Source organism: Lotus japonicus, chromosome 3 (assembly GCF_012489685.1).
Source record: "Lotus japonicus ecotype B-129 chromosome 3, LjGifu_v1.2".
Classification (NCBI taxonomy): domain Eukaryota; kingdom Viridiplantae; phylum Streptophyta; class Magnoliopsida; order Fabales; family Fabaceae; genus Lotus; species Lotus japonicus.
The window spans coordinates 60863922-60891459 of NC_080043.1; the positions used below are offsets into that span (position 1 = coordinate 60863922).

General features: G+C 37.6%; 1 protein-coding gene and 1 long non-coding RNA gene across 4 annotated transcripts; both read left to right on the forward strand.

Annotated features, from left to right (window-relative positions):
• Positions 1–1642: 1642 nt before the first annotated feature.
• Positions 1643–4760, forward strand: LOC130745135 (uncharacterized). The gene is made up of 3 exons (XR_009021546.1): positions 1643–2011; positions 2789–2910; positions 4243–4760. It is a non-coding gene; the product is annotated as an uncharacterized LOC130745135 (long non-coding RNA).
• A 5566-nt stretch (positions 4761–10326) lies between these two features.
• On the forward strand, positions 10327–27179 carry LOC130745137 (protein FAR1-RELATED SEQUENCE 3-like). 3 transcript variants are annotated; one of them, XM_057597281.1, is made up of 4 exons: positions 10327–10535; positions 10638–10817; positions 12422–12965; positions 26518–27179. In XM_057597281.1, the coding sequence occupies exons 3-4, from the start codon at positions 12423–12425 to the stop codon at positions 26728–26730; spliced, it is 756 nt and encodes a 251-aa protein (XP_057453264.1). In that variant the 5' UTR covers positions 10327–10535; positions 10638–10817; position 12422; the 3' UTR covers positions 26731–27179. The 3 variants fall into 3 exon arrangements, with proteins under 3 accessions (XP_057453264.1, XP_057453263.1, XP_057453262.1); XM_057597280.1 differs by having other exon boundaries at positions 10638–10713; positions 12419–12965; positions 26518–27178; XM_057597279.1 differs by having other exon boundaries at positions 10328–10535; positions 10638–10713; positions 26518–27167.
• Positions 27180–27538: the final 359 nt, after the last annotated feature.

A 27538-nucleotide genomic window follows, 5' to 3' on the forward strand; every position in this document is an offset into this window, starting at 1 on the left:
GTTTGCTTACTAGTTTTTTGCGATGCACGGGGAATATTCATTTTTATTTAATTTGTGTGTTTTTATATTTTTACGTTATTTTCTAAAATATATTTTTGTATTAATTATATTAGAATTTTTGAAGTTTTTTGTAAGAAATGTGTTTTTTTTGTTTGGTCGTGGCATTGTGATGAATTTAGTGTGTTTGCGGTGTCTTGTCTCCCTTGCGACGACACACCACACACTTTTAACTTGTCTTGTTTTACAACCCTTGTCGTTTTCGTGTTGCCTTGGTAATATAGTGGATTGTATTACCTATATGTAGAGTTTTATCTGTCATTTTTTATTTTACCTTGGCTGATGTTGGTAGTGCAACTATCTTCATGTCTCTTTTCTACTCCATTCGAGAGGATCAAAATAAAATATTATGTCACCGGCATGCCGCTTCATTAGGTTCTTTGTTGTGACGCGTTGCTGCATTGCAACCATCTTTGGTGACAACAAATACCTCGTATGCGCCTAACCTCCCGGGAGCTTCCTCTAGCCCGGGCTCGACCTCCTCCATATATGGTGCAAGCCAATTTTGATGTTTCTGTTTCATTATCTAGTTCAGCTGGTTTTAGCTTTTTGTTTTGAATTAATTTTTTTTTCCTTGAAAATTGTGATACAATATTTTCATGGAGGTTGAAACTTCCAATTGCTCTTGTCATCCCACAACAACAACTTTTCAACCTAAATATCAACTTCTCCTTCGAAAAGTTGGTTGTAAGACCTGGATTTACAGAACAAGTTAATTTCCGACTCACGCGTAGAATCAGGGTAAGCGTGACAAGAGTTTGATGTTTGAGGAAGATTAATGAAGAAGAAAGTGCAGGAATTGCTGGAGGAATGTTGCGTAGTCGTTTTAGGAGTTAGTGCGAGTCGTCTGCACACCTGACTTATGGCGAGAGTGTCCAGAATAGGCTAATTTCGCTTTTAGAGCAACGTATTAAGTGAGATTTCGAATCCTTGGAAAATTTAAAGATTCTCTTTATTTTTTCTTCGACCAGCGTTTCATTTCGGAACCCTGAACTGTACGCACGATAGTATTCACTTTTCGGAAGTCCGACGACGCTAATTTCCTTGCTTCGAAACCCTAGATTCAAGCACTGGATGAAGACTTTTTCTATTCAGGACTTCTAACGAAGTTTCCGTCCGCGTTACCAGATTTGTTTCGACGTTTCCAATCTTTCTTCAGAAGGAAGTTTTCTCATCCGACATCAATTGCAAAAAGTAGTTTTGCGGTATATTTTGAAGCATACTGCGTTCAAGCCATTTTCTCACTTAAATGAACCCGATGCAAGTATCGCCCTTTCTTGGATCGATACTTAGATTAATTGCATAATATGACAACGTCATATTTGTTCTAATTGTCTAACAGTTATTCTTTAGCTCAGTTTTTACTCATTTTCTTGTCGATGGATCGTTTTATTTTGCCCAAAGTGATCCAAATTTATATTTTATCATTTCATAGAGTTCCTCTTAATTTTTGGGATAATAATATATCACCCCTATATTTTTCTCTTAACTCTATGAGTTAAATCATTCGGTGTCTAAATCAATTCGTACTAGTTTTAAAATATCTTCTCCCTAAATATCTAAACCATCCGTCCTTATCCTCCCTCACTCACGTTCTCTCTCTCAGAAGCATCACCACCAGACTTCAATATTTATTCATTTCCTTTCTTCCATACTTTTACTTTCCTTTTCTCCTTCACGTTTTTCTTTCCCTGGCAGCAACAAACCGACGCACACCACCTTCTTTTCCTCTTTCTTTCTCATTTTCTTTCTTCTTCTACAGATCACATTTTTCTTCTTCTTCTTTTCCACTTCTTTTATTCTTCTTTTTCTTCTTCCTTCATGAAACAATAACCACCATGCTAATTTCTTCTCCTCACATTCCAGCACCCAAAACGCACATAATGGTCCCTCTTCCCTCCCTCACGTGATTTCTCTCTTGTGCAGCACCATGTCTTCATCTTCCTATTCTATGGTAAAGTCTCTTCTCCTTTTATCATGTTTTTAATGGGTAAAGTTGAGTTTTGATTTGTTATGCTTTTAAAAAAAAATGACTTCCATCCAAAGTGCTTTTACAAATGTTATCCCCCATCATCGGATCTATGGATTTCACCATTTAATTTTCTTAAAAGTTGTTTTTTTTAGTTAAGTGATTTTGGGATTTTAAGAGCTTTAATTTAAGTCTTGATTAGTTGTGTTTAAATGTTAAAAATGGATTTAGAAGTGATTTGGGGAAAAAGGAAAATTTATACATATTTATGTAGTCGTGGCCGAGCCTATGACATGTGTTTTGGGTTTGGAAAATCAATTCTGAAACTTGTTTTTGTTTAGTGAAAATCATAAGTTAAGTTTGAGGACTAAAAGTTTATTGTGGGAAAACTTTAGGATTAAAGCACAAGAGGCTGAGAAGTTTTGGGTTAAACCGGAGTTTTAAAAGTCTTGGGGTTTGTTTGATAAATTTATTAAAGATTGAGGGTTGAAAAAGAACTTACTTTTGATGTGAGGACCTTTTCGTGATTATGTGCTTATCAAGGGACTAGGGTTAAATTATTTAAAAGTTGAGGAGTTGTTTGCGAAATGTGTTTTTTTAAGGACATTTCTTTAAAACACAAATATTTTATCTTTGGACTTTAGTCCTTGAAACATAAAGTTTGTGCATTTAGCCTAAGTGAGCTAGAATGATTGGCTAAGTTTGTTCTGGAACTTTAGATGTGACTTTAGAGGCTAAGGTTTAGTATGTGAACTTGTGAAGGGTACGAAGGACGGAAGTGCTTGACGACGAAGCCAAAGAACAAACGGAAGTGAGCCAACACGGGAAAGCAAATATATGATTGGATTTGATTTGAGTCGCATTTAGTAAGGAAAGCACCTAAGGTTAGGGCAACTTACATATTAGCTATGACTGCATGATAGGCGTCGATAAATTCGACTTATGTTTTATCTGATGTTGATTATGATGATAAGTTGATGTTATGATGTTTTTCCATAACTTGTGATGTTGTGATATTGATGGATTGTGCGTTTTGACGCGATTTCGGAGTGGGGAATCTCTGAACTGGTTAAAGTTGGTGTTTTCGGGTTGGATGAACAACCCTAGGCAAGTCCAAACGAGGGGTTTGAGACTTAGCCATTTGTTGGTATTCGTTGGTTTACTTAGACTTTCCCCGGGAAACTTCTTTTGGGTGGTTGGTTTTTGGAAATTTAGAATGATTAGACTTTCGAAAAATAAAGACTTGGGAAACTTAGACTTTGAGAAATAAACTCATAACTTGACTAATTCGAATTGAAACAATTTTTATTAACGTTTAAGCATAGGAGAACTGAAGGGGAAAATATTTACGAAAGACGGAGAAAAGTCGACTTCTGTTGTGGGTTTGGTTTTGGGGAAAGCCACTGAGGTGAGCTACGGTGATGATTGAAAGTCACCAAGTACTTTAAGTACTCTTGTTGTTGGGGTTGTGTTGTATTGACCGACACTAAACCCTTGGGTTCTATTGTGGTGGGAGTTGTGTTGTATTGACCGACACTAACTCCGAGTCGTGTTGTATTGACCGACACTGACTCTGGCTTTGTTTGTGGGTTTTGTGGTGGGAGTTGTGTTGTATTGACCGACACTAACTCCGAGTTGTGTTGTATTGACCGACACTAACTCTTGGGTTTGTTTTGAGTTTGGGTTTGAGCTAAACACTTATGTGGTGAGGACGATTCGATGTTTGGCTAACCATATTGCATCAATCGGGTGAATAACGGGAATGGTTCACCTGTGCATCTTTTGGTGAATAACGGGAATGGTTCACCAATGTATTAATGATGAATAACGGGAATGGTTCATCATACGGTGAATAACGGGAATGGTTCACCAAGGATGAATAACGGGAATGGTTCATCCAGGATGAATAACGGGAATGGTTCATCCATAGTGAAGAACGGGAATGCTTCACTTGTGGCGAACGGGAACGCGTCACAATCCGGATCATGATTGCATTTCACGCATACATTCATACTGACTGGGATTGTATGCTGTTTGATTTATTGAAGCATTGTTAGAGCCAATGACATGCTAGGATTATCTATATGTATAAATAACAACATATATACCTATACCCTTATCACATGTTGAGTGTATATTTACTTATTTTCGTGAGTTGACCCTAGCGCCTTGGCTTTGGTTTCATGTTTGTGTTTGGGCGGTCGGCCTGCTGCCAGATGTCGACGGTGGACTGGGTTTCGATGGTCTCTCCCACGGGGGGAATCAGGTTTGAGTTGGAGGACCGTACTGACGAGCGTGGACGTCTGACGGAGAGAGTTCTACGACGCATGGAGCTGAGCTCCAACTTGCCAACTTTAGTTCGCTGTGGACTCGGTTATGTGAACAGTACTGGGAGGGTAGGTTCAGGCAGGCGTCATACTTTGTGTAGAGCTCTGATTCGTTTTGCTTTTGGGACAGGGTAGGTTCCCGACGCATGACCTTTCGTGTGGTTCTCTTACTGAGGGATCACAGTGAGTCAGTCGGACCATAGGGGTCTTTGCTTAGGCCATTTTGAGGCCGACTTTCTTTTGGTGGATTGTACTTATAATTTTCTCACTTACAGTTCTGGTCCTGTATATATTTGCCTGCGGGCACACTACTTTGGAGTCACTGCAAGTGCGCGTGACATGGGAGTGCAGCTGAGGCTGTACATGTTTATATTTGATGTATATTAGTTAGTTTAGTGGTTGGGCTATGTCTTTATTTTCTATTGCTTGATTTGAAAGGAATCAAACGAAAAAAAATTACCTGTTTTCCGCGTAAAGTTTATTTTGGTTACTAAAGTGACACCTGGAAATCGGGGTGTTACATTGGTTGGAACTCTGCTTATTAGTAAATATTATAATATCTCTGAGTGTTCAGTCTACAACTTGAAAATAATGCTTGTGAGTTCTTCGTCCTTTGATCTTATAGTTGCGATTAATGCTCTCCAAATGAAAATTGTCTTTGTTCCGCCATAACCATAGGAAACAAATTATACCCATTTATCATAATTAATTGATGATATGATTGTGTCATAAACACTTTTATATTCCGTTATGTTGAGATGAAGATGTACACGCTATGTTGTTAGATCTTGTCTATCATAACATAATTCATCCATAATAAGCTTATTTTGAGAAGTTGGTATTGAGGATCTATCAATTTGAGTCATTTTGGGGAGCGACTAATGACCTGTTGTTGCTTTGGAATAAAGTGATTATTTTTTAAAATAAAATTTTTTATTTGCTCCTCAGTAGTAAGTTTTAAATCTTTTTTTGTGTGTGCATCGGAAGAGTAGTAAGTTTTAAATCTACAACAACATTATAAGTAGTAGTGTAAAAAACTATTGCATTATAATTAATTGAAATCTGACACAATATAACTAAAATTTATTTTGATGATTTTTTATTTGAAACATACCATTAGTAATATTAATTTCTTGAATGCTTGTAGAGGCTCCATTGCTTCAAGGATATGATTCTCTGGTAGAATTGTAAGTTATGACAAAAGGGTGAATTTTGAAAGATTGTAATTGATAATTAGTAATATGAAATTTAATATTGATATGAACTACACTTACTTGTGTGGTTGGAAGAAGATCATAACTAAATAAATTATGCGTGCGAGCTTTATCTGTAAGTCATCTTTCTTAAAGAATGTAAAATATATTTTTAAGGTTTGGGCACATGCAACAACATTAAAAGCTGAGAAACAATGTCAAATTTTGATGAATATTTGGATTGATAAATAGTTTATGTGAGAGATTTTTTTTCAAAGAGCACGAAGTTCATACATACATCGAGATGGATGAACAATCTCAGTCATTTATATAGCAAGTCATTAGAAATGAAGAACTACTTAATGACATTAGTTCATAATATGTAACCACCTTTTTTTTGGTAAATCAAAGAAAACTTCTTTAGATGAATTTTAGAAACATTTCTATTTATTTTTAATTTTACATTAAAATTGGAAATTAATTTTTAGTTCAATTTTATATTTTATTTCTCAAATAAAATGAAGTAACATGTTAAGAATAATTTTTTATTTTATAAATTATATATAATAGTAATCACATGTAAATAGAAGTGTAGAATTGTAAATTTTTTTACCTCATGAATTTAATTGTTGAATTGTGTCATGATTATGCACTTTGAAGTTGGATTTAAATTCAAACTTTAAGATTTTTACCTTTTGAGTTTCTACATAACTCCTAAATGATATCAATGCACAATATTAAGTTTTAAGACTTATTTTAATAGCATTTTAATATATTTTTCGTTTTTGTACTTTTCAAATTCATAATTTGTAACTATATATGTCTTTTTTTATATTTTTATTTTTATAATTTAAATTAATATATATAAGTAATATGTATTCGATATTTGTTTATCCACGAATAAAATGAAGCATAATTCTAATAAATTTTTCTTTTTTAAAATTTTATAATGAGATTGTTTATTTTTAATTTTTATTTTATACTCATAAGAATATAATGCATTTGTAGATATTAAATTTATGTAAATGTTACACATGTTTTATGGAGTTGGGGATGTGAAAAGTTTTTTGCCTCATGGATTTAGGTCTTTGTTTTTAATGATGAATTGGCAATTTGAATTGACATTTAAATTCATTATTGAAGGTTACATTTCTATCTAACTCCTAATTGGTTTTTTAATTAAGGTTACAAAGAACGGTCAAGATGAAAACTAACGAACGATCATGATTGATCTCCTATAAAATAATATACACAATTACAAAAATATACATGGTAAAAAATATATTAATGAGTCATGGTTAATAGAAGGATAATTTTACCCTCCAGGTTTTATAGGTTTCACCAAATGCAAATTAAACTTCTTAAAGCATTTATATATAATAAGGAATTTACATTATGTCTTGTGTTTCATACAATACTATTGCTGAAAGAATCATGATGGTATAGTACTAAATTCCACTAATAACCAATTGCAAGCTTTATTACCTACCAAGAACATGTTCCTTAGTCCCATACCAAGAACATGTTCCTTAGTCTCACCAGAAAAAACTAATCATGGGGCTGTAAAAGGTTTATGATTTTTTTTATGTTTGTTGTTTTTTAAATCCTCTAATTCTGCTAATGAGCAAACAATTGTTTTTGGTAATAAATTGTTCTTTTATGTACTCTTAACTTCTTGATACCGGAGGTATTTTGGACATGAATGAAGTTTACATTGAATATTGAGGGTGAGTGAACCAACCTTTCATTGCCAAAGGTAAGGATAGAGTGAGCATAGAGAGCAGCTTCAATGGCTTCATAATTTTCAAATAAATCATAGAACCATCACTCCAGTTTCTTCCAAATCGTACCTCTTCTTACTGCATAATAATCTACTAAGTTCCGTCGCTGCCTGAATTTTTGAGCTTCTCTATCACCTGACCAAGCATAATCTATTAATAATGCATGAACAAAGTTTGAGCAGATTAAAATGCATTTGAAAAAGAAAAAGAAGATGAAGTTAGCAAATCAGTGCAACATAATTTAATGTTATTGGACTTATTTCAATTGCAAAGAAATAAACTTTTCTAAGTAAAACCAAAAATTGGTTTTGAGAGAAAATAAAGGAAACCAAGTAAAGAAAGGAAAGACATTGGTACCTAAATATAAGAAAATGAATAAAGAAAATTATCAAAGATCATTAAGGTGATACCTAAGTAAACCACGACTTCCTTCCTTGAGAGTAGGGTATGAAAACATGATTAAATGCCAAGGAAAAAGAGTAATTCAGCAAGCTGAAAGTTAAAAAATGAAATAGATAAATCCAAAACAAAAGAATGCAATTGCTGGAAAAGATGATAACTTCGAAATGAGATGTAGGGATAAAGAGAAAGAAGCGATAATACCTTGGGAGTAAAATTGATAGGTTGGGAAGAGCAATTGCAGAGGCTAGGAGCGCAGGCAGAAGAAGAGTGGCTGCATGCTCCAAGAAACAATCAGTATCAATAAGAAGGATTATTGAGATAGGAATCTAAATATAATCAAATGACTAAAGCATAAATGACTGAGTCATACCTTGATGTTGAAATTGGCGTAGGTGGTGCAGGTTGGTAGAATCTTGTTTCTCTTTGTGAGGAAAGCTTGTTGAAAATATTTTATAGGGAGATTGTTGAAGCTGGAGAGGTGGGTGAAAGAGGAAGAAACATGCAAACCTGTTTGATCTTAGGAGTGCCCATGTGAGCATGAAGTAAATTCATTGGAAGGTGAGAAGGTTGTTGAAGCCCAAGAGGTTTATGAGAATCTGTAACTGCTGAATGTGGAAGAGGAAAATGAATAAACATATGATGGATGCCCACAACATTGCAGGTGCAATCAACGGTCCTGATCAAATCTAACAGAAAATAAGTAGCTTTTTTGCCTATATATACCCATGCTTAATTTGAGAGTGATGTACAATTAAATATTGAATGATAAAGTTGCCCTCCAAGCTACAAAAACTTTGCTTTTATATAGATTATAGATTATAGATAGATAGATTATAGATTATAGATTATAAATAGATTATAGATAGATTATAGATTATAAATAGATATCTAAAATTAATTTTTTTTAATTCATAATAAATTTTGTTTTAATAAACATTAAAAAAAACAAATTTGAGAAAAAAATACATGAATAACCCCCGTGCGATTAAAAATAGGGTTAAATATGTTTTTCGTCCCTGAACTTTCAGCGAGTGCTGGTTTTCATCCCTCACCGGAGTAAAAGCTGGAAAGAGTCCTTGAACATAAGAAAAATAGCTGGTTTTCATCCCTGCCGGAGTGGTGGCGTTGACCACCGTAGCCACATGTGCCGGTGGACTGACGTGGCCCTTCGCCACGTCAATTAATGAGGATGAGTCACATTTTTTTTTTCATTTAAAAATAAGTAATTTACTAAATTCTAAATTAACCCCTAACAATCCACTAATTATCCTAACCTAATCTAACCCATCTAATCCCAAAACACACCAACTCTCATTAGTTAAGATTATAGAAAACCCTGAATCTTCATCATTTTACCATTTTCTTCATATTCTTTTTATTTTCATCCAAGATTTCATCATATTCATGCTCATCAATGCCCAGAAAACCAAAAAATAAGAAAATCAATGTTCTCAACGTATTTAATCCAGAAAATAGTGTTCATTAATCTTCTTCCTCCTGAAACACAAACACCCCAAAAGTTGCTGAAATACTACAATTACCAAGTGAAATTTAATTAAATACAATAGCATGCATTTGCTCTACCAGATAGTGCATATAATAGAAGAGCTTAGATTAGATCCATGAAGTTCAACTCTCTCACCACCCCCACAATCCAAACCGCAACCCCACCACCCCCACAACACCACTACTCTCAAACCCCAAATCCAGAAATTACAACCCAAAAATCCCAAATACAGAAAATAACCCACAAAACTTCATACCGATGAACCTCCATCGTTGTGCCTCCCTACACTTAAACTCCGGATCTGAAGAAGAAAAAAAAAACCACAAGAGCAAAGTTTGAAGCTTTTTTCATAGAACCATCAAAGTAGATAAGCAAAACCTCCATATCCCATAAGAATAAGAAGATCTTCCTTTGTTATTCAGATCTAAGGCCCTATCCCCTTATTTCTCTTTAAATCCAGCCCAATCCCCTTATTTCTAGTTGCCGTTTTGGGCTGGGGTGTGGCGAGCGACGTGGTCGGGGTGGCGACGCGTTTTTGGGAGGTGAGGTTGATGTTCGCTGTTTTTGGGGGCGCGTTCTTGGCAGATTCAGGGATAGACGAGGGTGGTTTGAGCGATGGAGGTTGGTGATGTTCGTTGGTGGTGGCTGGGATTCAGATCTGAAAGGAGAAATTTGAAGGAAGATGGTGATGAAGGAAGATGAAGATGTTGTTGATGAGCGTATTATTTGAAGATAATGAAGGATTGTTTTTCAATTTTCATAATTATTTTAGTTCATAATATAATGAAATTAATTATTTTGTGTAAATGTAAAATAAAATTTAATTAAAAAATCCAACTAGGTTTCATTAATTGATGTGGCAATGCCACATCAGCTCACCATGACAGGTGACCTCGGTGGTCAGCGCCGCCCCTCCGACAGGGACCATTTCCAGCTATTTTCCTTATGTTCAAGGACCATTTTCAGCTTTTACTCCGGTGAGAGACGAAAACCAGTACTCACTGAAAGTTCAGGGACGAAAAACATATTTAACCCTTAAAAATACTAGTGGATGTATGAAGGAGGAGAGGTGCCCTTGTTTTTTCAATTTTCAATTTCAATAAATGACACCATACAACACCATACCACTACACTGAACTACTGTTGCTGGTCTGATGGTCTCTCTGGTTGGTGTCTTGAATTCGGCGTCACCTTCCGTCCGAGTCCGAAATCTCACCAACCCGACCCGATCTACTTCCCTCTGTTCGTTACTCCCTTGGTTGCTTGCTGCTGCTGCAGTTTCTACACCTCATCGATTAGGTAAAGTAAAAGCTTCATCAAATTTACATGGAGCATTCATTCCCAGTTGAAAGGAAGATGAATTATGTTAAAATCTGAAGTTGCCTGTTCTTCTTCTTGCAGGTTTTTGCGTTCCTGTGTCCAAAGGAATATCAAATATGTTGAAGTTCAGTTGATCGCCTCGTGCTAGTTCTCATAGGTAAACCCATTGCCTTCACAATCTCGGACGTTGATTTCTTAATCGATAGTTCAGATGACTTACTTTACCTCCTAAAGTGACGAGCCAAATCTGGGCTACTATAGGTATTGCAGTTGTTGTGGCGGGTAAAAACCCTCTAATATCTTCTTGTAGTCATATTTTTTAGTTCCCCCAAATTGGATGGTTTCTAGTCTATATATAATTTGAAAAATAAAAGAAACTAATTTTGATTTTTTTTCTTAAATTGGGGCCAGTATTTTTGTGTTAGCATCTTAGGCTAATTCTAGCTGGTGACACCTTTACTCTAGCTGACGTGAAAATTGAGGACCATTTCACATCACAAGTCACACGGTTTAAGTATTTTCCGTTGGATCCATCATACAAAATTATTTGAGAATAGAGGGAGATGTAAATCATAAGTTTCAATACAAAAGTGTCACTCGAGCTTAAGTCTATCATATAGACTTGCTATGTTTTATGGGATTAAATGCTAGCAGTGAAGAGCCAACTAGAAAATAAGTTTAATGTAATAGAGATAAGAATATTACAATGAATGAATAGAAACATAAAATAGCATAAGATTAGGAATGAATCCACTGTGGAAAATGGAACTTAGCATCTTCTGTGGGAAAATATAATAAAATTAGAGAAGACAAGTAGGAGCCCTAGCATGGAGAGTAGATAAAATGGAAGGTAGTGCAATAGTTAGAGATAGAGTAGAGTGAGGTCAAGAAAGGCTATGGTACAATTTAGTAGGTAACTTAGAGCACAACAAAACATATGTCACTGGTCTATGCTTGTTGCATTTGAAAATAGAACAGAAGAGACATCTGGGTAAGAAAGTAATACATTTTGATTCTACTAGATGGTGGAATCAAAATGATTAGAATATATCAGATACTACCTGTAGTGATAGTAGGTAATCCCTGTGTTAATTAGATAGGTAACCTCTTAGTGTGATAGTTAGTTAGTTAAGGAGTTTGTTTGAGAGAAAAGGAGCAGAGGTTACAAATAATAGAAAAGGGAGATTAGAGGGTGCGTCACTTATATTGAGTGAGATTGTGGAGAGTTTCTAGGCCTCTCGAATACTCTCAGCCATTCTTGTGTCTCTTTATCAGTCTAACCTACATTGGGTCAATGTTGTGAATTCCTTTGTTCAATACACCCAGTTACCAGGTTTTGATCATATTGGTTAAACCATTAAGAATGATTAGATTTATAAATGATTTGTCATCAGACATGATGCACAATAAGACATTATGTTATTGTTTGATCCATATAGTCGACCCGAACTAGACAAGTAGTAAGAAAAAAAACTTCTACGACTTTTCTTTATACTGTTTCTTTTTCTGGTTGAGCATTATTTATTACTGTTTAGTGTTTAAGGTTATTTTGAGTTTAGGGATATGATAATTTTTCTCCTGATACCATCATATGGATAAAAGTTGATTGGATATCCATTCATTATTGTCCATATTGTGAAAAAATGCTGATAGTAATTATTTATATTCCAAAGAGGAAATTAAAAAAGAAATAGGAATATAAAGAAAGAAAGAACAATCTCTTTAAATTGGAAAATCATGAAACTGTAGTAATCATATTCTTCAATTGTTAATAATTACTGATTATCAAAGTGTTAAATTTTCCTTTTGTTTTCCGATGAACTGTCACAGATAATCTAATTATTTGTACAATTTTGCCATAGTAGGATGATGAACCACCATTACTGCCAGGGATTTGATTCAGATTATAGTGACCTTGTTATGCAAGCAGAAATCAGTGAGAAACATGAGAAAGAAGATGAGTTTTCAGAAAAATTAGATTCGTGTGCAGATGAAGATGAAAAGGATGTCGAACAACCCATAGCAGGCACAGAAGCTTTAGAACCATTTGCAGGCATGGAGTTCAATTCTAGAGAAGAAGCCAGAGAATTCTACATTGCCTATGGTAGACGGATGGGATTTACAGTACGAATACACCATAACCGCCGTTCCCGAGTAAATAACCAGGTTATTGGTCAAGATTTTGTTTGCTCAAAACAAGGCTTTCGTGCAACAAAATATGTGCACAGAAAAGATAGAGTGCTCCCTCCTCCTCCAGCCACCCGAGAAGGCTGTTTGGCCATGATAAGGTTGGCTTTACGGGATGGAGGGACGTGGGTTGTCACCAAATTTGTGAAGGAGCATACTCATAAACTGATGAGTCCCAGTAAAGTTCCATGGCGAGGATCTGAGAAGCACTTGGTTAGTGAGGTATGTTTCTGTTTCTCCAGGCTGAGGCAAATATGACTAGATAGTACTCATGCATATGCCTGATCTAATGTAAAATATGCCGTGCCCAAATTAAAAAGCTTGCAGATATGATCGAATAAACTGTTATATAGAATTGGAACTGTGGATTTTGGATAATTTGATTCATGTGTAGTTAGGTGGCTTCTAGGGTGCAAGTGCACCCTAGGTCTTGCACCATGCAAGAGTAAATTTGACCTGTTATAATATGTATGTTAAAAAAAAAAAGACACATTACAAAAATACCCTTCATATTTCCCCCACCTCCATCTCCCTTACCTCATTCTTACTTACCCAACTCCTACACAGTTGCTGCCACCAATCAGCCTCCGCCGTCTGCGCCACCACGGCCATCTCCGACCAATTACCAGGTGACGACAGTGATTTAAGCCTTTGCATGTTCGAGAAGTAAATGGTGATGGAGATTCATTTGTTCTTTTTCCATGTGCCCAAGAACCACAATCATAACCAAAAACCACAATCTCATCCAACCTTAAACAATCCAGAAAACTCTAAACATGGGTAAAACCCAGAAAACTTACTGAAAATGCTTCAAACCCAGAAAATCATGGCAACCGCCATAGCACACAAACTCACAAGCATAGTAGTCAATCCCGGATAGCGGCGCGTAGCGGCCGGCCCCAAAAGTGGGATAGCGTGATAGCGCATAGCGGGATGGCCGCTATTCTGAATTTTTTTATGTAATTTTATATCATTAATAGTTTAATACTATATACATATAAATAGCAAACAATGTCAAATATTGCCTAAAATTCATAACATTCATAATAGAAATAAAAATCATGAGTCTTGAACAATAACACACAACTAATAACTTCTCAAAAGCAAGGTAAAGAAGTCGAATTTGCAAATCTGAATGAAGAATGAAGCTTAATTCTATCAATTTTGACCTATAATGGCCCTGAGAAGTCCTAACATGCCCATAAAAAGGTTCCCCAACAATTTAAAACGAAGGGGCTTGAGTCATTTTCTCCTTCGTTCATATAGCGCCGCTATTTCCCGCTATTGGCCGCGATCTGCCGCTATTTTGGCCGCTATTCGCACCGCTACGACCGCTATTGTGAAGTTGGCCGCTATTTCATCTCAATAGCGGCAGGGAGCCGCTCCGCTACGCCGCTATAGCGCCGCTATTTGCCGCTATTGACTACTATGCTCACAAGAGAGAAGAAAAACAAGACAAGGAACTGGAAATGGGTTTGAAGAAACTCCGATTATAACTCATGAACACTTCACATAGTATTTTAGAAAGAAAATTAAAGGAAGGCATTTGATGCACTAGTCCCTGATTCATAGGCCAATTATCGAAAAATTATAAGAACAAGAAGGTAAAACTTACCCACACCTTGCTAACAAGGTTGTCAGACTCGTGAGTGTGAGTCTAAGCAGACTTGTTTTGGGTTGGTAGACTCGACTCGTAGACTCGACGAGACTCGAGTCTACCAGAATTGAAAATTTACTAAGTATAACCCTGTCACATGAAGAATAAATACAAACATATAATCTAATTATAAGTGAATTTCCAGCCCCTGACATTGCACTCACTCACTGTCCCAGAAACAAAAATAGCAGGCAAGAAAGCAGAAGCAAATGACTCACTCACTGTCTCAGAAATGAAAGAACAGGGAAATGAAAAAAAAACAAAAGAACTCACTACAGAAATAGAAGGTACAGAAGCAAATTAACAAACAAAGAAGGAGATGAAAACGAACCGGGAAGGAAGAAGGAGACGAAAAAATAAATAAAACAAACAGGGACAGGGAAAGAACACGAACAGAGAAGCTTGCTTACCCAAAAGAAGAACACGAACAGGGATGGAGAAAGAAGGAGACGCGAGACGGCGGCGGCGGCGCGCACCCTTGGACGGCGGCGGCGGCGAGAAGAAGAACACGCGAGAGAGGAATGGAGACGCAAGAGAGGAGAGGAACGCGAGAAAGAATTCTGAAATTAGGTTTAGTTTTGGGGATTTTTTATAAATTTGGGATTTTTAATTAAAAAAAAAAACCTTGACTCGGTGACTCGGTCATGACTTGCGAGTCAGACCGAGTCTTGCCAGAAAACGAGTCTGGCTGCGAGTCCACCCGTTTTCCCTATGCAGACTCGCGAGTCTGACAACATTACTTGCTAATGCTACAACTACAAGACACCCCAATAAAGCCCCTAAAAAGATAGCACTCAAGACACTGCAAAGCCAACAAACTCTTGCCACCTGCACCTTTGATCCACCCCTTGAATGTCATGAATTTGTGACACCTGAATGTCACAAGCCAAATCACAGTTAGCACCAGACCCTAATTTTCTTGCCTTTCAGAATGTAAACCTCAGATGATCCTGCTTCCTTTGATGAAATCCGCTGCCTCAAATTCTGGATCAATCCAAAAGAAGCCAACCCTCCTGCCACCCCTTCTACTCCCACCATAGTAACCTCCAACCCCATTGATTGGCCAAAACTGTCCAGAAACCTCCCTCTCTATTGCCGCGCCTTCTAAATGATTTTCCTTCTCAACGAACCACCCATTCCTCCGACATCCCAAAACCACTAGCACAGTAGCAGTGCTCCACGAATGCAAAAAGGATGCAACTAGAGGCAACTTGAGCAACTCCTATTTTGAACAGCTATATCGCGAGTCACTCTGACCCCTTCTTCACCCTCCTCTCCGACTCCATTGTTGTCAGGTCATACCGCTGTTTGAACTACTCAGAACACATGTACCCCCCTGTTAGCAACATCCCAGATCTGACCCGGAGCCCAGAAAAATTGAACCCGGAACCCATGTTCCCTCGATTTTTGACCCATAACCCAGACAAATTGAACAACTCAGAACAACCGAACAAAAACACCCCCACCCTAAACTACAGAAGCCCTTCATTATCGTCCCCGTGCTTGAACAAGATGTAGGCATAGGTAGCCCTTGGATTTCCTCGAGACGTTGCTGAAGGCTTTGCAGTCCTCGATCCCGTCGTACCTGCTGAAGACGTTGGCTATAGGGTTTCGACGGTGGTGTCGATCGCAAAGGATGTGGCGGGGAGGAGGCATGTAGGAAAGGCACAGAGATGGTTTGCCGGACGACCGCGCTGAAACTCCGTGACCGTCGCCCCCGCAGTGAGTGGCCGGAGATGGCCTTGGTGGTGAGGTTTATCGGTGAAGGTTGTGATGAGGACCAGGCTAGGGATCAAGAAACCTTCAAGGGACTTGGAGGCCCAATGACAAGAGCAAGGACCAAGAAAACCAAAGAAGCTCTCCAGCAATTAATTGCAACAACACTTGAGAGAAGTTTGGACAACAAAAATAAACCAAAGGTCCAAATGCTCATCCAAGCCCAAGAGCAAGAGGCCTTTCGCGCCTAGGGCTATTCTTAGGGCTGCCATGTTGCTTTAATTCATGGAATAATTGTGCAAACTAATTCAGAATGCACATGTGTGTGAATTGTATTATTTTAAGTTGTTGTTGTATTATTTTGTGTTAGTTGTTGTTGTATTATTTTGTGTTTATTATGGGCTGCCAAGCAAGAACATGGAAGAATGATTCAGATTCAGCTCATAAAGTGACCAGCTCATAAAGTGGAAGACAAGGGAATTATTATGGGCTGCCAAGCAAGAACATGGAAGAATGAATCAGATTCAGCTCATAAAGTGACCAGCTCATAAAGTGGAAGACAAGGGAACAAGAGCCAACTCATAAAGCTAAGGACAACTCATAAAGTGGCCAGCTCATAAAGTGGAAGACAAGGGAACAAGAGCCAACTCATGAAGCTAAACATTGCACAAATTCTGGCCAGTTTTTGTGGCTGATTTCACGCCCAAAATAAGGGCTGGATACATGGTCAAATTTCCTTGTTTTTTTAAGGCTAAGTGTTCAGCCTCTTTAGTCTTCATTTGTGTTTATTAGTTGCTATAGTTCTCCTATAAAATGGAGCCTTGATGCATTGTAATTCTCGGTTGAGTTTTAATACAAAAAAATTGAGTTTTCATACTCTTTGGTTCTGGATTGAACCTAACTATTGTTCTTATCAAGAATTCCTTTTCTTGTGGTGAACCTCACTCCATAGGCTTATCCTTGACCTCAAGGTGGCGCCCCTCCCTCCAATTCTCTCATTTCTGAACTATCCTTTATCATATTTCATTCTATTCTTCTTTGAAATTCCTAAGCACCCATTAACCTCATAATTTCGAGCAAGGAAAGCAAGCATAGCCAAATTCCACAACAAGAACATGGAAGAATGATTCAGATTCAGCTCATAAAGTGACCAGCTCATAAAGTGGAAGACAAGGGAATTATTATGGGCTGCCAAGCAAGAACATGGAAGAATGAATCAGATTCAGCTCATAAAGTGACCAGCTCATAAAGTGGAAGACAAGGGAATAGAATGAGGTTAATGGCTATGCTTGCTTTCCTTGCTCGAAATTATGAGGTTAATGGGTGCTTAGGAATTTCAAAGAAGAATAGAATGAAATATGATAAAGGATAGTTCAGAAATGAGAGAATTGGAGGTAGGGGCGCCACCTTGAGGTCAAGGATAAGCCTATGGAGTGAGGTTCACCACAAGAACAGGAATTCTTGATAAGAACAATAGTTAGGTTCAATCCAGAACCAAAGAGTATGAAAACTCAATTTTTGTATTAAAACTCAACTGAAAATTACAATGCATCAAGGCTCCATTTTATAGGAGAACTATAGCAATTAATAAACACAAATGAAGACTAAAGAGGCTGAACACTTAGCCTTAAAAATACAAGGAAATTTGACCATGTATCCAGCCCTTATTTTGGGCGTGAAATCAGCCATAAAAACTGGCCAGAATTTGTGCAATGTTTAGCTTCATGAGTTGGCTCTTGTTCCCTTGTCTTCCACTTTATGAGCTGGCCACTTTATGAGCTGGTCACTTTATGAGCTGAATCTGAATCATTCTTCCATGTTCTTGCTTGGCAGCCCATAATAATTCCCTTGTCTTCCACTTTATGAGCTGGTCACTTTATGAGCTGAATCTGAATCATTCTTCCATGTTCTTGCTTGGCAGCCCATAATAAACACAAAATAATACAACAACAACTAACACAAAATAATACAACAACAACTTAAAATAATACAATTCACACACATGTGCATTCTGAATTAGTTTGCACAATTATTCCATGAATTAAAACAACATGGCAGCCCTAAGAATAGCCCTAGGCGTGAAAGGCCTCTTGCTCTTGGGCTTGGATGAGCATTTGGACCTTTGGTTTATTTTTGTTGTCCAAACTTCTCTCAAGTGTTGTTGCAATTAATTGCTGGAGAGCTTCTTTGGTTTTCTTGGTCCTTGCTCTTGTCATTGGGCCTCCAAGTCCCTTGAAGGTTTCTTGATCCCTAGTCTGGTCCTCATCAGAAAGGGACTTCCACTTGTTCAGTCACAACCATTTCAGCCTCATCAATGAGCCATTTAAGCTTATATGGTTTGGGATGCGGTTTAGTTTCTAGTTGAAGTTTAGAAACTAACCTTGTGCTGGCAGTATTGGTGCAACTACCTCCATCAAATATAAGGGCACATACTGATAGTTCAGAAATGAGAGAATTGGAGGGAGGGGCGCCACCTTGAGGTCAAGGATAAGCCTATGGAGTGAGGTTCACCACAAGAACAGGAATTCTTGATAAGAACAATAGTTAGGTTCAATCCAGAACCAAAGAGTATGAAAACTCAATTTTTGTATTAAAACTCAACTTCCGGTGAGTTGGTAAGTCAAGGATGGGTAAGGGAAAGTTTGAGTCCCTGTGCTGTACCTGTGATCCTAGTCCCTAAAAAGGATGGTAGTTGGAGAATGTGCACTGATTGTAGAGCCGTAAATAATATAACCGTTAAGTATAGACATCCGATTCCGAGGTTAGATGACTTGCTTGATGAATTATATGGTGCATGCGTGTTCTCTAAAATTGATCTAAAAAGTGGCTACCATCAAATTAGGATAAGGGAAGGGGATGAATGGAAAACAGCTTTCAAGACTAAATATGGTTTATATGAGTGGTTAGTTATGCCTTTTGGCTTGACTAATGCTCCAAGCACTTTCATGAGATTAATGAACCATGTCTTGAGAGAATTCTTGGGTAACTTTGTTGTTGTGTACTTTGATGATATCTTGGTATACAGCAAGACTCAAGAAGACCATTGTATCCACTTAAGGGCTGTCCTAAATGTTCTTAGAAAAGAAAAGTTGTATGCAAATCTTGCCAAATGTGTTTTTTGTACAGAACAGGTTATCTTTCTAGGATTTGTCATCAGCTCCCAAGGAGTCCATGTGGATGAAGCAAAGGTAAAGGTAATCCAAGAATGGCCAACGCCTTCTTGCGTGACAGAGGTAAGAAGTTTCCATGGTTTAGCAAGTTTCTATAGAAGGTTTGTTAAAGATTTTAGCACCATTGCTGCACCTCTTAATGAAATTGTTAAAAAGGAAGTTGGTTTTAAATGGGGTGAGAAACAAGAACAAGCTTTTTCTGTTTTAAAGGAAAAACTCACCCAAGCACCGATTCTAGCATTGCCCAATTTTGCAAAATCTTTTGAAATTGAGTGTGATGCATCCAATGTTGGAATTGGGGCTGTTTTGTTGCAAGAGGGACATCCAATTGCTTATTTTAGTGAGAAATTAAAGGGGGCTGCCCTAAATTTCTCTACCTATGATAAGGAATTATATGCTCTAGTTAGGGCTTTACAAACTTGGCAACACTATTTGCTGCCAAAGGAATTTGTCATTCATAGCGATCATGAGTCCTTGAAGTACTTGAAAGGACAAGGAAAACTGAACAAGAGGCATGCTAAATGGGTTGAGTTTCTGGAACAATTCCCGTATGTCATCAAACATAAGAAAGGAAAAGCCAATGTTGTGGCCGATGCTTTGTCAAGAAGGTACGTTCTTCTCTCTACCCTTGAAACTAAAGTTTTTGGTCTTGAGCACATTAAGGAATTGTATGAACATGACCCTGAATTTTCTGAGAAATATGCTAAATGTGTGCATGCTGCCCACAATGGATTTTTTAGGCACAATAACTACTTGTTTAAAGAAAAAAAGATTGTGTGTGCCAAAAGGATCCGTTAGGGAATTGCTTGTAAAAGAAGCACATGAGGGGGGCTTAATGGGTCATTTTGGAGTACCTAAAACTCTGGAATTCTTACAAGAACATTTCTATTGGCCTCACATGAAAGTTGATGTGCACAAACACTGTGATAGGTGTATAGTTTGCAAAAAGGCCAAATCCAAAGTTATGCCCCATGGATTGTACACCCCTTTACCTGTACCTGAGTATCCCTGGATTGATATTTCCATGGACTTTGTTTTGGGCTTGCCTAGAACGAAGAACGGGAAAGATTCTGTTTTTGTTGTTGTGGACAGGTTTTCAAAGATGGCACATTTCATTCCATGCAAAAAGGTGGATGATGCTTGTCATATTGCTGATTTGTTCTTCAAGGAGGTAGTTCGACTACATGGCCTTCCCAGGAGCATAGTGTCGGATCGGGACACCAAATTCATAAGCCATTTCTGGAGAACATTATGGGGTAAGGTGGGAACAAAGTTGTTGTACTCTACAACCTGTCATCCACAAACGGATGGGCAAACTGAGGTAGTAAACAAAACCCTCTCTACTCTTCTAAGGTCTGTGCTTGAAAGGAATCTTAAAATGTGGGAAACATGGCTGCCCCATATTGAATTCGCATATAACAGGGTTGTGCATAGCACCACGAAGCACTCCCCATTTGAAATTGTGTATGGGTATAACCCTTTAACTCCTCTTGACCTTTTACCAATGCCCAACACTTATTTGTTAAAGCATAAGGATGGCAAGGCTAAGGCTGAATTTGTCAAAAGGTTACATGAGAAAATCAAGCTTCAAATTGAAAAAAAGAATGAAAGCTATGCCAAGCATGCTAACAAGGGGCGAAAGAAAGTGATTTTTGAACCAGGAGATTGGGTTTGGGTACACCTGAGGAAAGAAAGGTTTCCAACACAAAGGAAATCTAAACTCTTGCCTAGGGGAGATGGCCCTTTCCAAGTGGTGGCTAAAGTGAATGACAATGCCTACAAACTTGAACTTCCAGGTGAGTATGGTGTAAGTGCCACTTTCAATGTCGCTGACTTGTCTCCTTTTGATGTAGGTGATGAATTCAATTCGAGGTCGAATTCTCTTCAAGAGGGAGGGAATGATGAGGACCAGGCTAGGGATCAAGAAACCTTCAAGGGACTTGGAGGCCCAATGACAAGAGCAAGGACCAAGAAAACCAAAGAAGCTCTCCAGCAATTAATTGCAACAACACTTGAGAGAAGTTTGGACCACAAAAATAAACCAAAGGTCCAAATGCTCATCCAAGCCCAAGAGCAAGAGGCCTTTCACGCCTAGGGCTATTCTTAGGGCTGCCATGTTGTTTTAATTCATGGAATAATTGTGCAAACTAATTCAGAATGCACATGTGTGTGAATTGTATTATTTTAAGTTGTTGTTGTATTATTTTGTGTTAGTTGTTGTTGTATTATTTTGTGTTTATTATGGGCTGCCAAGCAAGAACATGGAAGAATGATTCAGATTCAGCTCATAAAGTGACCAGCTCATAAAGTGGAAGACAAGGGAATTATTATGGGCTGCCAAGCAAGAACATGGAAGAATGAATCAGATTCAGCTCATAAAGTGACCAGCTCATAAAGTGGAAGACAAGGGAACAAGAGCCAACTCATAAAGCTAAGGACAACTCATAAAGTGGCCAGCTCATAAAGTGGAAGACAAGGGAACAAGAGCCAACTCATGAAGCTAAACATTGCACAAATTCTGGCCAGTTTTTGTGGCTGATTTCACGCCCAAAATAAGGGCTGGATACATGGTCAAATTTCCTTGTTTTTTTAAGGCTAAGTGTTCAGCCTCTTTAGTCTTCATTTGTGTTTATTAGTTGCTATAGTTCTCCTATAAAATGGAGCCTTGATGCATTGTAATTCTCGGTTGAGTTTTAATACAAAAAATTTGAGTTTTCATACTCTTTGGTTCTGGATTGAACCTAACTATTGTTCTTATCAAGAATTCCTTTTCTTGTGGTGAACCTCACTCCATAGGCTTATCCTTGACCTCAAGGTGGCGCCCCTCCCTCCAATTCTCTCATTTCTGAACTATCCTTTATCATATTTCATTCTATTCTTCTTTGAAATTCCTAAGCACCCATTAACCTCATACTTTCGAACAAGGAAAGCAAGCATAGCCAAGTTCCACAACTAATTTGTGTTAGTTGTTGTTGTATTATTTTGTGTTTATTATGGGCTGCCAAGCAAGAACATGGAAGAATGATTCAGATTCAGCTCATAAAGTGACCAGCTCATAAAGTGGAAGACAAGGGAATTATTATGGGCTGCCAAGCAAGAACATGGAAGAATGAATCAGATTCAGCTCATAAAGTGACCAGCTCATAAAGTGGAAGACAAGGGAACAAGAGCCAACTCATAAAGCTAAGGACAACTCATAAAGTGGCCAGCTCATAAAGTGGAAGACAAGGGAACAAGAGCCAACTCATGAAGCTAAACATTGCACAAATTCTGGCCAGTTTTTGTGGCTGATTTCACGCCCAAAATAAGGGCTGGATACATGGTCAAATTTCCTTGTTTTTTTAAGGCTAAGTGTTCAGCCTCTTTAGTCTTCATTTGTGTTTATTAGTTGCTATAGTTCTCCTATAAAATGGAGCCTTGATGCATTGTAATTCTCGGTTGAGTTTTAATACAAAAAAATTGAGTTTTCATACTCTTTGGTTCTGGATTGAACCTAACTATTGTTCTTATCAAGAATTCCTTTTCTTGTGGTGAACCTCACTCCATAGGCTTATCCTTGACCTCAAGGTGGCGCCCCTCCCTCCAATTCTCTCATTTCTGAACTATCCTTTATCATATTTCATTCTATTCTTCTTTGAAATTCCTAAGCACCCATTAACCTCATAATTTCGAGCAAGGAAAGCAAGCATAGCCAAATTCCACAACAAGGAGGCTATCAAATGATGAGGACCAGGCTAGGGATCAAGAAACCTTCAAGGGACTTTGAGGCCCAATGACAAGAGCAAGGACCAAGAAAACCAAAGAAGCTCTCCAGCAATTAATTGCAACAACACTTGAGAGAAGTTTGGACAACAAAAATAAATCAAAGGTCCAAATGCTCATCCAAGCCCAAGAGCAAGAGGCCTTTCACGCCTAGGGCTATTCTTAGGGCTGCCATGTTGCTTTAATTCATGGAATAATTGTGCAAACTAATTCAGAATGCACATGTGTGTGAATTGTATTATTTTAAGTTGTTGTTGTATTATTTTGTGTTAGTTGTTGTTGTATATTTTGTGTTTATTATGGGCTGCCAAGCAAGAACATGGAAGAATGATTCAGATTCAGCTCATAAAGTGACCAGCTCATAAAGTGGAAGACAAGGGAATTATTATGGGCTGCCAAGCAAGAACATGGAAGAATGAATCAGATTCAGCTCATAAAGTGACCAGCTCATAAAGTGGAAGACAAGGGAACAAGAGCCAACTCATAAAGCTAAGGACAACTCATAAAGTGGCCAGCTCATAAAGTGGAAGACAAGGGAACAAGAGCCAACTCATGAAGCTAAACATTGCACAAATTCTGGCCAGTTTTTGTGGCTGATTTCACGCCCAAAATAAGGGCTGGATACATGGTCAAATTTCCTTGTTTTTTTAAGGCTAAGTGTTCAGCCTCTTTAGTCTTCATTTGTGTTTATTAGTTGCTATAGTTCTCCTATAAAATGGAGCCTTGATGCATTGTAATTCTCGGTTGAGTTTTAATACAAAAAAATTGAGTTTTCATACTCTTTGGTTCTGGATTGAACCTAACTATTGTTCTTATCAAGAATTCCTTTTCTTGTGGTGAACCTCACTCCATAGGCTTATCCTTGACCTCAAGGTGGCGCCCCTCCCTCCAATTCTCTCATTTCTGAACTATCCTTTATCATATTTCATTCTATTCTTCTTTGAAATTCCTAAGCACCCATTAACCTCATAATTTCGAGCAAGGAAAGCAAGCATAGCCAAATTCCACAACAAGGAGGCTATCATTTGGTATCAGAGCCTGGTTAGTAGTAACATGAGAAGGACTAATAGCCGCACTTTTACCTTTGGATTCAGGTGTAGCTTCTTTTGATGATGAGCTACTTTCACCTCTGGTATTGTTCTTCCAATTTTGAGGGTTGGAAGCGGTATTGCTTCTTCTGATTTGGCCCTTCCTTTTGAGCTGTTGTTCTACCCTTATGGCTTGATGCACTAGATCTTCCATTTGTGTATAGTGTTGTAGTTCCACTATATCACTAATGTCACGATTCAGGCCATGTAAGAATCTTGCCATGGTTGCTTCTTCATCTTCCTCCACATTGGCTCGGATCTTTGCCACCTCCATCTCCTTGAAATATTCGTCCACACTCTTGCTGCCTTGTGTGAGGCGTTGCAATTTGTTGTGCAGCTCTCTGATGTAGTATGATGGAATGAACATTCTCCTCATGATTCTTTTCATCTCCTCCCATGTGGTAATGGCTGTGCTCAAGACCAAAAACTTTAGTTTCAAGGGTAGAGAGAAGAACGTACCTTCTTGACAAAGCATCGGCCACAACATTGGCTTTTCCTTTCTTATGTTTGATGACATACGGGAATTGTTCCAGAAACTCAACTCATTTAGCATGCCTCTTGTTCAGTTTTCCTTGTCCTTTCAAGTACTTCAAGGACTCATGATCGCTATGAATGACAAATTCCTTTGGCAGCAAATAGTGTTGCCAAGTTTGTAAAGCCCTAACTAGAGCATATAATTCCTTATCATAGGTAGAGAAATTTAAGGCAGCCCCCTTTAATTTCTCACTAAAATAAGCAATTGGATGTCCCTCTTGCAACAAAACAGCCCCAAGAATAGGAGAAACAGACCTTATGAGCTGGTCACTTTATGAGCTGAATCTGAATCATTCTTCCATGTTCTTGCTTGGCAGCCCATAATAATTCCCTTGTCTTCCACTTTATGAGCTGGTCACTTTATGAGCTGAATCTGAATCATTCTTCCATGTTCTTGCTTGGCAGCCCATAATAAACACAAAATAATACAACAACAACTAACACAAAATAATACAACAACAACTTAAAATAATACAATTCACACACATGTGCATTCTGAATTAGTTTGCACAATTATTCCATGAATTAAAGCAACATGGCAGCCCTAAGAATAGCCCTAGGCGTGAAAGGCCTCTTGCTCTTGGGCTTAGATGAGCATTTGAACCTTTGGTTTATTTTTGTTGTCCAAACTTCTCTCAAGTGTTGTTGCAATTAATTGCTGGAGAGCTTCTTTGGTTTTCTTGGTCCTTGCTCTTGTCATTGGGCCTCCAAGTCCCTTGAAGGTTTCTTGATCCCTAGCCTGGTCCTCATCAGGTTGAGAGTGAGAAAGGATGAGATGGGGGTGCACATGGGTTGGGTTGGATGGATTTTGGTCAAAATAAAATCCGAACCGATCAAAATTGTCTGAGTTGGGTTGGGTTGGATTTCACGAATTTCTTCTTCGGAACCGATCCGAACCAACCCGACGAAGTTTGGATTGGGTTGGATGGATTTATTGGGTCACTATATTATAATAATAATATATCTGAAATATTAAAAAATCTTGCAAAAATTATTATAAATTCAGAAAAAGTTATAAAAAATACTAAATATGTTATAATACTAAATAGCATGAAAAAGACATAAAAAATTATAGAAATAATACCACATAAATGACATATAGCCAAATATCATGAAAACATAAAACTTCATTACCAAATCACATGAAACAATCTAATATAAATAGTATCAAAAAAGTGAAAAACAACATTAAATAACATGCCATGACACTTAGAACTTAAATTTCTTCAACATGTCAAATAACTATATATAAACATGTAACAAATAACTACGAACAAATACTCTAAGTTCAAATATGACAAATAACTACAAATACTTAAGTCTCAAAAAGTCATCACTCCGACACTAGCACTCCAAGTATGAGTAAAATTATAAAAATTATTATTATATGTATGGATTCTGGGTTGGGTTGGATGGATTTGAACTGAATCCGAAATTCGATCCGAACTTGGTTGGGTTGTAGTAAAATTCATACGACTAACCCGATTGCCCGATCCAACCCGCATTTTTTCTATTGGATCGGATTGGGTTGGACGGGTTCATTAGATTTACCCGGCCCATGTTCACCCTTAGAACCCATGAAAGAGCTTTAATGTAAAAGACAAATTAAATTTGTAACGAATTATATAAAACAAATAACAGCTTGAACCAGAACACCTGGTTTTGCATTCCCCTCCATGTCAGGTTCTGAGATCCCATTGGCCATTACATGTATGGCACCGGTGCAAGACCAAATGTTCAATGCACGTTAGACAACACCACGTAGTATCATTTGTTGTTATGGTTAAATCTCACTTTCTGCTTGTTTCAGTTTTTGTACCTCACTTTTATTGGTATATGTGTCACAGGATGAGAAAGATAAGAGAATCCGAGAGCTATCGCTCGAGCTACACAACGAAAGACAGAAGTGGAAACGCCGTTGTGCTGTATATGAAGAACAGTTAAATATGGTTCTGAACGATTTAGAGAAGCACACAGAGTACATCTCTCAAAAAGTTGCTGATATAGTCCGAAGTATAAGAGAGATTGAGGAGGAAAAATCAGATTCAGATGGCAGGTAATTAGTGACGTACATAGCATAATTCCGACATCCTGGTTGCGATAACCAATATTTGCCTTTTAAAGGTTTCAAACATAATTCACCAACATTTAGATGTGATTTGGCTTGAAGTGGTGTTGTTGTCACAAACTTCAAGCAACATATTTACCAGAAAATTCATTTTATGGTGTGTATCATGTCTTGGGTTAGGTTCGTAAAGTGTATCTAAAAGCCATTTCATTCTTACATTGGCCTCAACTTCTTGGAGCTGCAAATTTTCAATGATTACCTGTGTGCTTGGATTGGCTACATGCACACACTCCGAAGCACCTATTTGCAAAATCTATAATGTGTAGCCTCATAAACATATGCCAGACTATAATACAACATTGCTGCAATCATTTACCTTTTCCAAGTGATGAGATTATGGCTGATAGCACCACATGGATACTAGTGTACACTACTTACGTTTTGAATGCTAACCAATACAACCATGGATTTGAATTCCCTGCCGTGACCGATCTTCTATATTCAAGAAATTTAGAGCATAGGATCACAAATCAGTCGGCTCATATTTTTCACGTAAATGATATGGTAGAGATATCTTACAATTTAAGCCGTCTAAACGGCTCAAATTCGTTCAACTCGTTAATTTCAGGACTATCCGATTTGTGTGAATGAAGTAATGGCCTTCTATTACCAGATAATTATCACTTTTCAATTTTAAATAAAGACTTCAATTTCTCCCTAAGGATATCATAATTGAGTTAGATAATATCTACTAGTCCTTAAAAAAAATCTATTATGCTAATTTAATTTAGGCTTAATTG